At 43.6% G+C, this 17,106-nt stretch overlaps 1 protein-coding gene across 2 annotated transcripts in view; it reads left to right on the forward strand.

The window, feature by feature from the left end:
• Cacna2d3 (calcium voltage-gated channel auxiliary subunit alpha2delta 3) overlaps positions 1-17,106 on the forward strand; it is an 877,750-nt gene that overhangs the window by 706,971 nt on the left and 153,673 nt on the right. For both annotated transcript variants that reach the window (XM_004652732.3, XM_045136092.1), the window contains one exon: positions 1,420-1,500. In XM_004652732.3, the coding sequence (XP_004652789.3) occupies positions 1,420-1,500 (81 nt within the window). The remainder of the gene's footprint in view (positions 1-1,419; positions 1,501-17,106) is intronic.

Raw genomic sequence — 17,106 nt, forward strand, 5'->3', positions numbered from 1 at the left:
ATACGTCACCTAAGATACAGAGAACTCTTTCATTTTGTGAATCTTTGAACAATAACATTGTTTTCTATCTCATGAGACTTCCTTTATCATGGTAATATGAAGAAAAAAGTGGGGCTTACCTTGCTGTATTTCTGAATCTACACTGGTGTCCTGACGTCTATGAGATGGGGCCTTTTCCTGTGAGAGATGGCAGTATCCCCTGACTGCTTTGCATATGGAAGCAGTATTTTACTGAATATTTCATGCAATTGTACAGTGAAAAGAAATTTTACCTTGTTCATAGCAAAGTTATGAATGATGTAACATCTTAGGATGTTTCCTGTCTACTTAATTTTCTCTTGGGTTCAAGGAAAATCTTTAAAATCACCCAACATAAATCACTGTGGTAAGGCCCTCTCATGTTGAATATCGGTACATACTAGGAAAGAAGCTGTTTTCATTTTTCATCCCTGCTCACATGTGGTCAAGGAGAAACTTACTAATTACTTTAGTTTATAAATTCAAGCTTTTCTTGCCAGGTTCTCAGATCAGTGGAATCTGTTCAATTCACCTGCTTTAGCTATTTTTTTTTCTTTCCTTTTCTGAGGCAGGGACTAGATTAACTGGGCATTCAGAGCCGTGTCTAGCATGTTGTAATTCATGAGCGTTGGAACCATTGCCAGTTCTAGGAAGTCTCTTCGTACTAATGCCATTTTGTTACCACAGTAGCAAGAGTTTTCAGTGAAGATTTCATTTTGACTCGTTCTTTCTATTCAGGATGGTTTTGCTCAGGAAAACTGGGCTTGAAATTCAAATCCTGTAGGTAAGTTAAGATTTATCCAACAAACAAGAGTGTTGCCTACCAAATTATTTTAATTTCAAAATTCTTTTTTATATATTTATAAACAATATTTTATTTGATGGAGAACAAAAGGCAGGTAGAGAGAGAGAGGCAGGGGCAGAGAATGTGTATGTCAGGACCTCTAGCCACTGTAAATGAATTCCAGACACATGCACCACCTTGTGCATCTGGCTTTACTTGGGTCCTGGGGAATCAAACCTGGGTCCTTTGGCTTTGCTGGCAAGCCATCTCTCTACCCCTCAAAATTCTTGTTTATGTAGCATTCCATGGCAATGTTCACAAAGGAAACAGGATCATAGACACAAGTAAACATTTCATTTAGTAACCATAGGTCCTATGATACCTCAGTGGTGGCCAGTTGTTTGGATACAAAGAGCTGGACACTTCTCCAAACAGGTGGTAACTCAGCACAGTGATTCCAGAGATGATGGCCAAGTGTCCACATCTCAGAGTGCTCTGGACTTCAGGAACACAGCCAACGTGCAGTTTGCCGATGTGTGGCTTGGGGCCAATGATTGTTCTCTGTACATGCCCACTGGCACCCTTCATGTTTACTGTGATGGTTTTTCTCTCTACAGGAACAGTGAACAAAAGCAATGTGGTGACAGCAAGTACTTCCATCCAGCTTCTGGATGAGCGGAAATCTCCCGTAGTGGCAGGTAATCAACTGCTGTGGTCCCTGCATGTGATGCGCTTGGGGATTCTCTGTACCTGGCTGGTTAGCTGCTCCTGTGTGGCATGGTTACTCTCCAAAAAGTAGGTTTAAGAAGGAGGAACAAAAGTCTTTTGTCATCTCCTCCAGACTAAGCCTCAGATCGCTTGTTCAGTGTGATGCAAATAGCAGCGGCCCTTCCTAGGGTTTCTGTTCAACTCTCAGCCAACAGGCTATTGCTGGGACATACGGTGGAGAATCTCTTAACAGTATGTATCATGCATGTTTCAAGTAAGGTCCAGACTACCACTCTTTCTTTTTATTCATTTGTTTTGAGGTTGGGTCTTCCTCTACCCCAAGCTGACCTGGTGCTCACTCTCACCTTGTATCCCAGGTTGGCCTCCAACTCACAGCAACCTCCTGCCTCTGCCTCTGGAGTGCTGGAATTAAAGGTGTACACCACCACATCCAGCTGATTTGTACTTTTTGTATCCATTAAGCATAAAAGAAATTAAGAGTTTATTTTGGGCAAACATATATTGCAATGTGTCCTTCTCCCCAAAGACCAAGATTTTCATTTATATTTCATCCTCCTGAAAAATGAGAGTAAGATGTGTCTGCAGGTGTTGGGTTTAGGACCAGGAGAAAGCCAAGACATTTTACCACTAAGTCTGGGACCATCCATTTCTGATTCTCAAATCTCTCAGGAGTGTTAGTAGATGTCTAAGGCCGGCCGGTGGCTTTCATTAGTGGTATTTGGGCTAATGGGCTGGGAACCTGCTGCAGCCTTCTTATGTAGACAGTTGCTAGAGAGAATAAGGCCTGAGAGCATGCTTGGCACACAGTCCATTCCTGATGTATTCTGCATGCCTCAGATGATGGATGGGTGATGTGCTCCCAGCACTCTCCTGATACTGACTAGGCTTACCAGAGGGAGCCATTTGTTTGGGAGGCGGCCTTCCTTATTGAGCTGTGCTTTAACGTGGCTTTGAGCATCAGGTCCTGTTTCTCTGCCCACTGTGGTGGCTTGTGGAAAGAGAGGCAGAAGGTACAGAGGAGCAGACCTATTTGAAGTGTTTGCTCTTTGGCTGGGAAAAACTGCTTTTTCTTCCATCCCACTTCTGATATGACCTGTGCAGTATAATTATATTAGTAGGGACTGAAAGATTTGGGGTTAGTCACCCTGGTTATCTTGGGGTTGTTGGATATGACAAGGAAGACAGTCCTATGTGTCTGACCTGTAGCTGATCTTGAACCAGACAGACCTACAATTAATCAGCCAGGAGATACGGGCTCTGAGAATTCACGACTGCTGTCTTCAAATGTTGTCACTTAATGTCTCATGTTCCTTGAAGAGAGCAGGAGACAGAATCATTTAACTCAGCAAGATTTATTTTTGCTTAAAGGAGGTCAGACTTGCTTCCCTCCAGGCTGTCCCTGCCGGCTAATGCTGGAGGAATGTTATCTCCTGGGGGTTGGAGCCATGTGTAACAGCTGTCAAAGATGTAGTCTGGCCCCAACAGTTTATCTGGTTCAGAATTTCTATTATAAAATCGTTTTGATAGTCTCTCATTTCATTATTATAAAGGGTATTATTTGGGCATGTTTTAAAGTCACTGTGTTTACCCTAGCTTCCTCCATCCAAGTTGAAAAGTGACATTCAAATGTGGCCAAAGGCTTACTATTTCAAGTGTCCATTTGGCCGAGCATGAGTGAAATTGGGAACTTGGCCGAAGGTGTCATCCATGCTAGAGGGGATCGTTTATTTTACAAGCGGTTTTCTGGTCTGTTGTTGACTTCCATAATTGGCCAATGACCACAGCCACAGGACTCATTTTGACACACCTTGATGGGTTGGAAAAAGCATCACTTATTTGGGTTAGAAAAAGCATCACCTATCTGATGTTTTTGAGTGTGCATCACATGATCTTCAAGCTAAGAATATAATTGTGAAGCTAGGCTAAGAGGTAAAGTCATCTGGAGAGCTGTACTTTTAGTTTGGACCTTTTCTTTTAAAATTTATTTATTTATTTATGTATTTATTTAAGAGAGAGAGACGGAAAGAGATTAAGTATGCACCTCCTGACACATGTGACACTCTGTGCATTTGGTTTTACATGGGTAATGGGGAGTTGAACCCAGGCCATCAGACTTTGCAAGCAAGTGCCTTTATTCCCTGAGCCATCTCTCCGGCCTTCAGTTCAGACCTTTTAAAACCTGGGGGCCACAAACCTTCTTTTTCCAATTGTGTTTGATAGGCATGAGATGAAACAGCCTTGCTTAGTTTTGGTCTTGAGGAGTGCCGTGGAGACAGCCCCCAGAGGCGTGACCTCAGGGGGACCTCACTGTTCTCCTCAAGGACAGCCTGGGCTCCCATGGTTCTGCCTACACTCCTCTTGTCAGTCGCTGGGTGTTAAGGCCCCATGACACTCCTCTGTGTTTTCCCCTAATTAATTAGACACTGTTTACCATTCCAGAAATTAAAAGAGCCTTTTTTTCAGTTGGGTAAGGAGCCTTGTGTAAGCAGATGAAGATGAATCTGCGAACAGACTCATTCCCCACCGGCAGGCCTCTGACAGCAGATGGGACATGGCGACGAGCAGGAATTTGGGGTTCAATGAAGTCCTTGTGTGCAGTTGGAAACAAAAGGTGTGCAGCTCAGCAAGTGATTCTTACCAACCTCTCTGAAAGGGTTTCCCCACTGCCCAGCGTGCCCCGTCCTCTCACGTTCCTGGCTGTGTGTATGCTGGTTCAGGGGAAGAAAAAGATTTTCTTCTTTTTTTTTTTCTTGTTTTCTTTTTTAAACAAAAACACTTAGATACCCATCTGTCAATGACACCTTTGAAGAAAGAGCAGTTGGACTGGGCAAGAGTCCATTTGTATATCAGCTCCGATGCACACACAGGCTCCATCCATCATCTGGACCTGTGACATAGCTGACTGGCCTCCTTGTGGGGACTGCCAACTCCCCAGCTGCCACCAGAGTGCTTCATTTTCTTAATTGCTTTCCCAGGGCAGCCCTGCCCTGCCCTGCCCAGTCTTTCCAGGGCCCTGCGGCCCTCTGAGTGTGTCAGGCCCCTAAACCTGTTTGTTTGATTTTTCTGTTGTAATGGGAATGCAAACCTTGGACTGTATACGTCTATGTGAATTTGCCACTTACTCTGTACATAGCTTGTGCACACATGTTCTTGGGTCAGTACCAGTGTGTCTAAGATAGAGGTGAGATCATTAGCTTCCTGGCTTTTCTCTGTGTCAATTTGGGGATAAGATCAGAAATTACATATAAAGAAATGTTTTTTTCTCAATTAGGATCTAGAGTGACTTTAATTTTTTTTAAATTTATTTATAAGCAGAGAAAGCTAGAGAGAAGAAAGACAGAAATAAGGGATACACCAGGACCTCTAGCCACTGCAAATGAACTCCAGATAAATGTGCCACTTTGTGTATTGGGTCCTGGGGAATTGTACTCAGGTCATTAGACTTTGCAGGCAAATGCCTTAACCACTGAGCAATATCTCCAGCCCCATAGGGGTAACTTTTCACCTTCTACTTGTATTCATTTGTTCATTCATTCATTCATTCATCCAGTAAACATGCCATTTTCCTGTTTTCACCAGGTACTCTAGCTATCAATGAATAGCAACAGGCTCTGTATTGACATCTCCTCCCTTCCCAAAGGAAAGCTATTTAAACTATACAGCACTGGTGAATTCGATTATCTGGAAGGTCCTAGAGGTCAAGGATTTTGTGTTTTTTACCCTCTGTTCCTCAAAGTGTAGTCAGTGGAGTATCCTGACCCTGGTGGACAGACTTCAGTTGAGGAGTTTATCCACTGAATGGAGCTCCTAGAAACCTGCTTTATTTTAACTCACTTAATGTCGCCACTCTGCTGTCAGTGGGGGAATATGGAGGCCTTGTCCTGGAGACCAACTACTAAAGGGACCATCACTGCCATGCTGGGTGGGGGGGAGAATGACCTAAGACATGCACAGGGGGAAACTGAGCCAGGCGTTGGTGGAGAGGTGGCTCTTCTTCACCTCCCAGGATGGTTGGTCCTTTACTCACCAGCTACACTCCGATGAACACAAGACACCCAACTTCACCCTTGCACACTTGCCCCTCTGATGAGGATAAACGCTGGAATAACCAGCATTTTCTTTGAAATGTATGTTTCCACACATCCATACCCAACACTGTTCCAAGCAGTATTCCATTTTGTCATCTTCAATCCTTGTGAGCGTTCCATAAGCAGAGACTCTCCCAGTCATCTTTGGATTCCCAGGTCAAAGTACAAGGGCTAATGTACAGCAGATACCAGAACAATATTCTTGGAATAAATGATCCCAGGGGGACAGACATGAGTAGCTATGTACAGAAGCTTACTAAACTCAAACAATACAACCTTTAAAAAATATTTTATTTATTTGCAAGGAGAACAACAGAGAAAGAGAGAGAGAGAAAAAAATGGGCATGCCAAGACCTCTAGCCACTGTAAACAAACTTCAGACTCATGTGCCATCTTGTGCATCTGGCTTTATGTGGGTACTGGAGAAATGAAGCCGGGGCCTTAGGCTTTGCAGGCAAGCATTAAGCTAAACCATCTCTGTAGCCCTCAGACAATTCAACCTTTAGTCTTGACTTAAACACTAAGGGAGATTTTCAGCAGCAACATTCCAGCCACGCTGTAGAACTACAACCCACCCACATGGGAAAGGAAAATGGTTTCACGTACCATCCTAATTCCATCCATATCAGACCCACAGCTGTCTCCTCGTCGAGGTCCTTGTGTTTAAGGTAAATTGGCGGCTCGCATGGTTCTCAGGAAACAAGAAGCGGAGGGCTGGGGAGATGGCGTGGTCTGTAAAGTCCACATCATGTAAGCGCAGGCGCCAAGTGCAGAGCCCCAGCGCTCGTTCGTGTAAAAGCAGGGCGTCAGGAATGGCAGCTTGTGCCTGGGATCCCAGCATGGAGAGGCAGAGACAGGAGGTTCAATGTGACTTGTTGGTTAGCTGAGCTAGCCAAATTGGTTAGTTCTGGGTTCAGGGAAAGCATGTGTCTCCCCCAGAATAAGATGAAACAGTGATTGAGGAAGACACCTGTTGTCAGCCTCTGGTTTCTGCATATCTGCACAAACCCGTGTGCCCGCACACATGCCAACACACATTCTTACCACAGTCACACACATGCACAAAGGCTTATAGACATGAGAGCATTGGTTCCGTGCAGGTTTTTTTCTAAACAGTTTTATTGAGGTATAATTTGCATAGCCAAAATCCATGCTTTCAATTGTTAAATTCAATGATTTTTAGTAAGATGGGATGGGGAGTCCTGATCCTCCAGCTTGGTCCCTGGCAAGAAACACGGATTATATTAGACCCACTTAAGAGGAAAGTTTGGAAATATAGATTATGTGGTTTCATGTGTATAATTCAAAGGCAGTGGTAGGAAGAGGAAGATTCCATTTTAACAAGCTAATTAAGAAAGTGATTAATATTACTGGTCATTAGGTATTGTCAGGTAAATGCTTTTTAAACTAACTCTAGTGTGTAATGTGGGCTGTCATTGGAATTGAGTGAATAATGTTGAGAGAAACGTTATAGGCAAACATCTAGCCTGACCTCATTGCTCTGGTGGAAATATACAAGGAATTAGTTAACTTTTGTGTCAGAAATTATTGGTCAATCTGCATGGATACACCTCTGGCTTTTGACATCTGAGAAAAGGAAATATTTTATCATCACAAGGTGCTTATTCATTAAACCACTCGTTGGAAATCAGGAGCAGTCAGCGTTTTCCCCTGCGGGGCATTCACAACATGTAGGCCTGGTTTTGGTGATCATCGCCGGCTAGGGAGTGCTTTTGGCGGGCGCTGGGTGGAGGTGAGTTATGGCAGTCCTTCCAGGGCATAGGGCACCGCTTCCCACCCTGAAGATCAGCGTGCTTTTTTTTTTTAAAAATTTTTATTTATTTATTTATTTGAGAGAGACAGACACAGAGAGAAAGACAGATAGAGAGAGAGAGAGAATGGGCGCGCCAGGGCTTCCAGCCTCTGCAAACGAACTCCAGACGCGTGCGCCCCCTTGTGCATCTGGCTAACGTGGGACCTGGGGAACCGAGCCTCGAACCGGGGTCCTTAGGCTTCACAGGCAAGTGCTTAACCGCTAAGCCATCTCTCCAGCCCCAGCGTGCTTTTAAATGTGACAAAATGAAGAAACATTCGGTTAGGCTCGCAGGTAAGTCTCAGGTCTGGGTGTTTTCAGACTTAGTGTCTTCCTGTACAGGCTGGTTTTTATATTTTATTTATTGATAAGCAGAGAAGGAAAGAAGGAGGTAGACAGAGAAAAATAGAGAGAGAAAATAGGCAAGCCACGGTCTCTTGCTACTGTACACGAACTCCAGACGCATGTGCTTCTTTGTGTATCTGGCTTTATGTGGGCACTGGGGAATCAAACCCAGGCTACCAGGCTATGCAAGCAAGTGCCTTTAACTGCCGAGCAGTCACCCCAATCCCCCAGGCTGTTTTTAAAATCTTGCACCACAATTAAACCGCTCAATAGGTATACATTTCCTACCTCCTGGTACCTGGCACTGAGGATGCGACTGTGAGTGAGCACCGCACAAGGCAATGTGGAGGGGCCAGGGAGGCGCTGGCACTGAGGATGCGACTGTGAGTGAGCACCGCACAAGGCAATGTGGAGGGGCCGGGGAGGTGCTGCTTGATGCAATAAGGAAGGTACTCGTGACAGCCCGTGACCAGAGGCAGGACGACAGCTGCCCCAGTCAGAGTCCTTCCCCCAGTTGCTGCTCTAGGAACACTGCACATGTGGCCCAAGGAGAGCTGCCTTTTATGCTGGAGATACTGAGCAACAAAAGTATTGCATAGATGGGAGAGAGGAAAGAAGAACAGGATGAAGAAAGGAAGGAAGGAATTTCAGTGTTGGTAAATACTCTCATTAAAAAGATGTTTTGGTTATTCGCTCTAGTCCAGGCTGACCTGGAATTCACTTTGTAGTTTCAGGCTGGCCTCAAACTCTGAGTGATTCTCCTACCTCTGCCTCCCAAATGCTGGGATTAAAGATGGACACCACCACATCCAGCTCATATTGGCAAATACTCTCTAGAAAAGCCAAGCAGGAAAAACAGGGTGGTCAGCAGTGCCCCAGGGGAGAGATGCCCATGTCACATTCATACACATGGGCACGTTGTGCACGTTGGAGTTATGCCTTCCAGGTGGGCATCTTTAGTGAAAGACCTGAGCAGAAACCTGAATGAGCAGATGCAGCCAGTATGAAAAGGCCTATGGGGACAGCAGAGGTAAATGCCTTCTCCTAGAATCTGAAGGAATCTGGGATGAGATGCCTCATGCCTGTATTCATGTTCCAGGAGGGCACTCAAAGACCTGAATGAGTATTTCCAGACCTTAACCACTAAGAAATCTCTCCATCCCAAGGCAGTGCTTTTTAAAAAGCAGATATGGATATGTGGGGGTGTTATGCAGGGACAAAGTTTTGCTGAATTAGTAAGCATCTGGGAAATGTACTCAGGATGCCGTATGGATTCCAATGTAGGTGCCATCAGAACAGCTGTTCTGCAAGGGTCCGAAGCCTGCAATAAGGGCTCGTTCAGGATTGCCACCCCAGGAATAAAAATAGCCCAGAGCCCAGAGAAAATGGATCCTCTACGCTAACTCTCTAGGGCACTCACTCCCAAGAGCCACCATCTAACACATTATGCCACCGTGTGCTCAAAACACAGAAGCTGAACTGTGGGGTAGCAGGCTCGCAGCACACAGGCTCTTACAGCACTCATGCTACAAGTGAGCAAGTCAGCTCAACTCCTGTGGAAACTAGGGTATGTTTCAATAGGAGTGTTAGTATGACCTGCGTATCCAGGAATGAACACAGGGCTTTTCCCTCCACCTCCCCAGCCACATTGAAATTGCTTTGAAAAGTACATCGAGGGCTGGAAAGCTGGCTTAGCAGTTAAGGCATTTGCCTGTGAGTCAAAGGACCCAGGTTTGAATCCCCCAGTACCCAAATAAACCACGTGCACAAGGTGGTACATGCATCTGGATTTTGTTTACGGTGGCTACCGGCCCTAGTGTGCCATTTTCTCTCTCTCTCTTCTCTCTCTCTCTCTCTCTCTCTCTCTCTCTCTCTCTCTCTCTCTGTCTCTCAAATAAATAATTTTTAAAATACATTGAGGTGTTTGATACACAGGTTAGTTTTCTCATGCCCAGTGCTATGCTCTGAAATCTTGCATTATTATTATTTCATACTTAAACCTTGAAACATGAATTTTCATTAGTGGTATCTTACATCAGAGATCAGGAAATTATAGCCCATAAGGCCAAATCTAGTTTCTTGTGGATTGTGTTTTTATAAGCAATTTAAAAAAAAAAACATTTTATTTATTTGTTTGAGAAATAGACAAAGAGGCAGATAGAAAGAAAATGGGTGTGCCAGGGCCTCCAGCCACACTAACAAAATCCAGATGCATGTGCCACCTTGTGCATCTGGCTTATATGGGTCCTGGGCGATCAAATGGGGGTCCTTTGACTTTGTGGGCAAGCACCTTAATGACTAAGTCATTTTTCCAGCACTTTATAGGTTGTTGTTATTATTTTTGGTGTGTGTATGTGTTTGTGAATATAGAGTATGTGTGTGATGTGTGTGGTGTATGCACACTTGTGTAAGATCCATCTACCCATGCATGTGTGTGCAAAGGCCAGAGGAGAACCTTGGGTCTTCTTCTCTTATAGGTTATCCATAGTTCTTTCCTTAAAGTGAGCATCTCTCCTTCAACCCAGAATGGCTGTCTGTAAGCAAGCCCCAGCTATCATTCAGTCTTGGCCCTCCGTGAACTGGGGTTACAGGTATCTAGCTGTACTCCCAACTTTTTATGGGAGTTCTGAAGAGTTAAAAAAGGCCAACTTAAATGGCAAACACTTGTAACTACTGAACCTTCTCCACAGCCCTATTTTTATAGTTTTATTAAGATGTCTTTTATGTACTATAAAGTTCATATAAAATGTACCTGTTTTAAATGTACAGCTCTCTAGCTTTTAAATATGCTGAGCGATTTGGTCATCTCTCACTACAATTTAACTTTAGAACTCTCAATATCTTAAAATGAACCCAGGAGAATACCTGACTTCTTAGTAGCCCACCTTAGCCCTAGGACCACTAATCTACTTTTTCAATGGATTTACACCTTTTGGGCTATTTCAAATAAATGGAATTATGTATGGCCTTTTGTGATTGGCTTTATTCACTAACATCATGTTTTTAAAGAACATCTATAGTATATCATAAACTAGTACCTCATTTTTCTGTTGCTAACTAATATTCCATTGTATAGGTATATGCTTAATTTATCCATTCATAAGTTGCAGGCTAGTACATTGTTCTACTTTTTAGCCATCATTAATATTGTTGATACGAACATTCATGCACAAGTTACAGTGTGACATATGTTTATTTCTCCTCGGTAGAAGCAGGAATAGAATTTTATCATATGGCAACCTTACATTCGGTATTTTGAAAACGTACAAACCTGTTTTCTACTGTGACTGTTCTATCTTAGACTCCTGTGAGCAGCACATGACAGTTCCAATTCTTCCATGTCCTTGCCAACATTTATCATCACCTGTCTTTTATTAATTTTTGCCACCGCAGTGACTACTAATGACTTACACTGAATATCTTTTCATATGCTTGCCAGCCACTTGCAATATTTTCTTGAAAGATGTCCATCCAGGGCCTTTGATATATTTAAGTTAGATTACTTATCTTTGTGCCGAGTTACAGGTCGCTCTGTGTTCAGGAACCAAGGACCTTATTGCATATCTGCTGCTTGTCTTGTAAATAAGGCCACCCTGGAGCAGAGCCAGGCCCCTGTGGACACCTTGCTGCTCAAATAGAGAGCTGAGTTGTTGTAAAGAAACCTTGTGGATTATAGCCCTAAAGTATTCATTTCCTGGCCTTTACAGAAAAAAGCTTGCCAGCCCATGTTTTATGTTAAAATGTGTCACATGGTCTATTTAAAACAAAAACAAATGCAAAATAAAAACAAACCACTCATCACTGATTGGTTCGCTCACCTCTTCTGTCACATTCATAAGAAAATGAAGTGATATTGAAATCAGAGGTTGTGTAAAGGAATGTTGACAACAGGGCTTCATGCATTAGAAGCCGTCTGTCAGTGGTGCCTAATGCCTCGGTGGCGTATGTGGTTACACGGCAATCCCCATTAACGACCCCAGGCTTTCTAAAAATGCATGTTCTCTTTGTCAGTCAAGACAGCGATTTACTTAATCTTCACTGTGGCAGACAAAACCCGAAACACTGTCATCAGCCCAGTACTTGGAGTGGCACTGAGAACACCCCGCGTGCTGTGGTGGGAACCAGTTTATGAGGGTCTTCCTCCCTCCCTCTCTCCCTTCCTTCTTTCCTCTGTGCAGGGAGTGTGAGAGATTTGGGGAATTACTAACTGCCTTTATCCAAGCAAACCTCCCAGGGACCTCCTTAGGATTCTGATCTCAGTGAAGATGAGCACAGATGTGGGGGAGTAAAGCGCTCATGGAGGATCAAGGAGCCAACATGAAGTCCACCTCCCTGGGGAGAGAGGGACAGATGTGAGCCGTCCAGGGCAAGATAAACCTCTTAGCTTTGGACTCTGTTACACATGGGATGGGCTTGGCCCATCTGTGACTTTTATAAATGGGACAGTGCTGATCAAAGGCTTTTGCTCCCAGTGCCTCCCAAGGTCTGTGTTCTCCTGAGTGAAGTCAACCTCAGTTGTCCACGTCATGTAACACATGGCCCAGCTCACACAAGAAAGAACTGTGTCTAAGTTCAGGCAGGAGCTGCGAGCTGACTCAGTGGGTAAAGTGTCAGCTGTACCAGTGTGAGGATATCACTCGGGTGCCTCAAACCCCCCAAAGAATGTCAACCATGGTAGTGTGCACCTGGGCAGGCAGACACAAAAGGCTCCCTGGGCTTCCTGTCCACTAGTGTAGCTGCGTAAATTAGCTCTATTTCAGCAAGAGTTCCTGTATCAAAGAACAAAGTGGAGAGTGATTAAGATGTCCATGTCAACCTCTGGCCTCCACAGGCACACACACACACACACACACACACACACACACATGCACGCATGCACACATGCCAAAAGGCTTCATATTCCATAGCTCTTCCAAGTATCCTGACAGCTAGTTAATAAGGAGGAGGCTTCCAGCTCATCTCCAGCTTTGATTTCTCAGTGTCCTACAGTCCATGCATGTGATATCTTACCCTCTACTTCTTTTGGGCAACGACGAGCCTTGGAAATAACCTATAATGTTTTGGTAGTATCAGGGGCTTCCCTGGCCAACAACTTACTGAAAGGTATCCCACCTTTGGCATGAAAATTTTTCTAGTAAAAATCTAGACACTTGGTTATAATACTGTATCACATGTGTCCTGTGCTGTGTGTGAGAAGCAAGTCTCTGGATCCAGCAAGGGGAGTATTTAAGTTAGAGCGTGACTCCCGGGAGGTTAGAAACACTGCCAGCCACCTGCTATCACCCATAAGGTTCTAGATGATCCGACCCTCAGAGAGCCTCTAACTTTGACTCCCTTCACAGTAGCCGTGCCGTCACCTGGTGGCTCTTTAGACACACCAAATATGCTGACACCTACTTTAGTGCCGCTGGACCAGGTATACCTTTTTCCTGGGGCATTTTCCTATTAAATCTCTTCACCAGTGGCTCCTTCATTTCCTTCGTGTTTCTTTTCAAATATTTTCTCAGGGAAGGCTTTCCTATCACCAAATATTGGTAAGCAGTATGGTGCCATAAGAGGACACTAACTTTGACATCTTCAGACCCATCCCATTTTGAAATGTGCCTAGGTTTGGGCCTCAGGAAGACTTGTATGTAATTTCAGCTCCATCATTCATTGGTGGAATGACCTAGGGCACATTTGTGCTTTGGACCCATGTGTAAAATGGCAGCAAAATTCCCTTAAGACTGATGGGGAATTACTATGCATAGAGGACACCTACAAAATTGGTTGCTCAATAACCACTGATGTTGTAATTGTCTTTATTCAAGTGATTAGGGCAGTGACGTCATAGTCTAGGTATTGCGGTGGACTGTAGAATGAACAGAGTGAGGTGGGGTAAGCCTGCTTTATTCATGCTAAAAAAAGGTTTCTGCAACTGGATTTACCAGGCATGCAATTAATTCTGTGTGTGACTTTTGGAAAGTTTCTTTCCTTTTCCATGCTTCTTTTTCCTATCTGTAAAACAAGGGCACTGAACTATATCAGGGCAGCAAAGAGCTTTAATCTCCTTTGTCAACTCCATTTGATCCATTGTAGGCACCTGGAAAACAGATTGCAAAAGGATCCTGAGAGCTTGTCTGGTCTCAGCTGATATGCTGTAAGCAATGCCTGCAGTGGCCAGGATGGAATTTCCCAGGGCCAGATCTTACCGCTGTTGGAGTCCTTGCTTGGTTCCTCAGCCCCTTGATTCTTTCTCTCCGTCTTCCTGATGGACCTGTGAGACCAGGTGACATGCCCTCCATCCGGATGAACATGAAGGTGGAAGTAGGCATGGGTGGTTCAGTAAGGAATCTAAAATGAGGGCTGTGAACTAGGAAGCTGTGTCTCTGCATGGGACAAAGGTTTCTTTGAGGCCTCTTTGCAATTTGAGCATTAAAAATAAAGAATTTCATCAAGAAGGAACACAGGATGGTCCCCTGAAGTTTTGCATATAAACCACACTCCAGTGATGCCTCATGGGGTTGGAATACCTGGTAGGTTCCTGTCAGTAGCATTTAGCAGATGTACTCATGGGGTTTTACCACCTTGGAAACAGTAATTTCCTGGTCTGCATAGAAAGTTACAGGTTTCAAACAGCTGCTGTATAACTCTCTGAATGTGTGGTGTACATAGATTCTTGTATGGATTGAGCTGGCCACTCCTTTTTGTTAGGCTCTAAGACTCTTTTCTTCTCTTTTTAAGCTATAGTTGGTTAACCTAAACAGTGAGATTTGATGCCCATGAAACTTCTAGAGGGAAACCCAGATGTGAATTGCTTTTCTGGCTCCTGTTTTTATGAGGAAATTCTGAGGAAAATGAGCTACTCAGTTATGCACTGTCATTTTATCATCTTAGGCACAATATTCTTTCAGCAGACCCAGGTGTCTGCCTTGACTGGGAAGGATTTTTAGGTCTTCATCTGACAGGGCAGTCTTGTTCCCCCAAGTGAGAGTGTGGTCTTCCTTGCCCTTTCCACATGCCTCACTGCAGGTTGCTGCGGCAGCTGTCTACTTGTTTATGACCTCCGGCCAAGCAGAAATCCCCTGAATGCTACCATAATTTTTTAAAAAATACTTTATTTATTTATGTGTAAGCAGAGAGAGACAGAGGAAGGAGAAAATGGGGTGTACCAGGGTGTCTAGCCACTGCAAACAAACTCCAGATGCATGTGTCCCTTTGCACATCTGGTTTTATATGGGGACTGGGGAATCAAACTCAGGCTTTGTAGGCAAGTGCCTTAGCTACTGAGAAATCTCTCCAGCCCATGTTTTTTTTTTTTAACTTAATCCAATGGAAATTATATTTAAGATGATCTTCTCAGAAATAATAAGCACTAAACATGACTATTGTTCCTAATTTACTTTCATCCAGGCTCTATGATGGAGGGCATTTTTACAGGGGAACGCTCTGGGTGGGATGGCAGTAACAAACAGCTGAAAACAAGATATGAGACATTTGTAAATTACCCCTCATGAGCTGCAGCAGTTGTGAATAATAATCTGTGACTCTTACAGAATACCCTGCAAATTGGGACTTTTGTCTGCAGTACATTTACAGTTAAAAGTTTTCAGTTTTCATATAAACAAGTGAAAACTCCACAGTTGTTCTTCTAAACAGAAATATATTTTGTCAATGAAGAGAAGCTATTGACATTTCAATCTAAGTCATTATTTTCATTGCCAACTTCTGCTTGTGGTTACTTTTAGGCAAAAGGTAGACATCTGAGTGTATGTATGCATCATTTTAATCATTTTCCTTGAAGACGATGTATTAAGCCTGAGTTATCATCTGTATTTAGACATTTAATAGGACATGGTGTTGACAAGTGAGGATTCTTGCCACATTCAGGGTTTTGTGCAAGGTACTGCATGATCTCTCATGTAATCTCTGTGAGGCGGGGACAAGGCTGACCTGCATGTCACCCAGTCTTTGCCAGAGCACGCTATAGTGAGGAGAAGCATGTTCTGTTGGCCTCACATTTCCTAGCTTACATGATAGCTGTTCAGGTGCCCCGTGGGGTGGGTGTCAGGATGGCGTGTGGAGTGCTCAGGAGAACACAGCATCGTGCCTGCTACCGTGTGGCTGGGAAGACATTTGATGACATTGGGATGAAAAATTAAAAAAAAACCTTTAAATCACCTTTCAACTGCATTCTTGGCCACAAGTTCACAATTCAGAACAATGAAAAGAAAGTTTTTTTTTTTTTTTCTTTCCACCTGGAATGTAGCTACTGCTTCCCTAGAGCAGGAGTTCAGTCACACACAGTGTGGCCCACTTGGCATAGCAGAGAGAAGCTGCCATGGTGGTCTGGATTGGAGTCCATGCAGCCACAGGCCTTCCCAGAGGTCTTTTTTGTCCTCTTCTTTTTGAAATTATAATTATTAATGCATATTAATTATATAAATGAGTTTTACTATGATATTCCATAAATACATATGTTGTACTGTTCATTTACTATATCAAGGTTTATTTTAATAGTCAGAAAAAACACTTACGATCCACATTTAAACTCTCCCCCGTAGAAATCTAATCTGACAAAGATCATTGTTTCAAGAAGACAGTCCATCTTTAGCCCATGGGGTACAGAACTCATGAGTTATTAGGCATCTGTCTACCCCATGCACATGCAAACCTTCTATTCACATTCCAGTCAGGGAGTGGACTACTGACTTAGGATTCAAACCAATTTTTCCATGGCCTTAAGGGGTGAATGTTGAGCCAGTCCCTTGAATGGCAAATGTGCTTTATCCTTTGAACCAACTCCAATTGATTAGTTCTGGTTGCCTATAGTGCTGTCTTAAGAAACCATCTGTGGTGTATTTGGAGCTCAGCTGGGAAGAGTGCTGGGATTGATTAGCAATGTCTGTCATGGCCTCTGGAGGGACAGTTTGCCCTATATTTGTCATTTTCTGCTTTTAACATTTCTTTAACTCCTCTGTGCTCTCATTGACAGTCTGAAACAGTGCCTGTAAGCAGGAGCTGAGAGAGAACAGGTATATTCCACTTTAAGAAAACTTAGCATGAAAAAATGCAAATTTGCAAAATGCATAAATCTGGAGCCAATTATTTCCATTACCGAAAAGATTCCATGAAAGGTTCTTTTAAATAGCGAGAGCTCCCCTACTGCCTTAAAATGATGATTCAATTTACAAAAATTCACTTTGCATGCTATGAAGAACTCTTCAGGCCCATGTCTATGGACTTAGCAAGCCACACCTGATTTTTTTTTTCTTTGTTGTTGTTGTTTTTAAGCCACACCTCAGTACTATTCAGGATGGCTGCCACCAAGTATATTCAGTCCCCCTGGT

Source organism: Jaculus jaculus, chromosome 16 (genome assembly GCF_020740685.1).
Source record: "Jaculus jaculus isolate mJacJac1 chromosome 16, mJacJac1.mat.Y.cur, whole genome shotgun sequence".
Taxonomy (NCBI): domain Eukaryota; kingdom Metazoa; phylum Chordata; class Mammalia; order Rodentia; family Dipodidae; genus Jaculus; species Jaculus jaculus.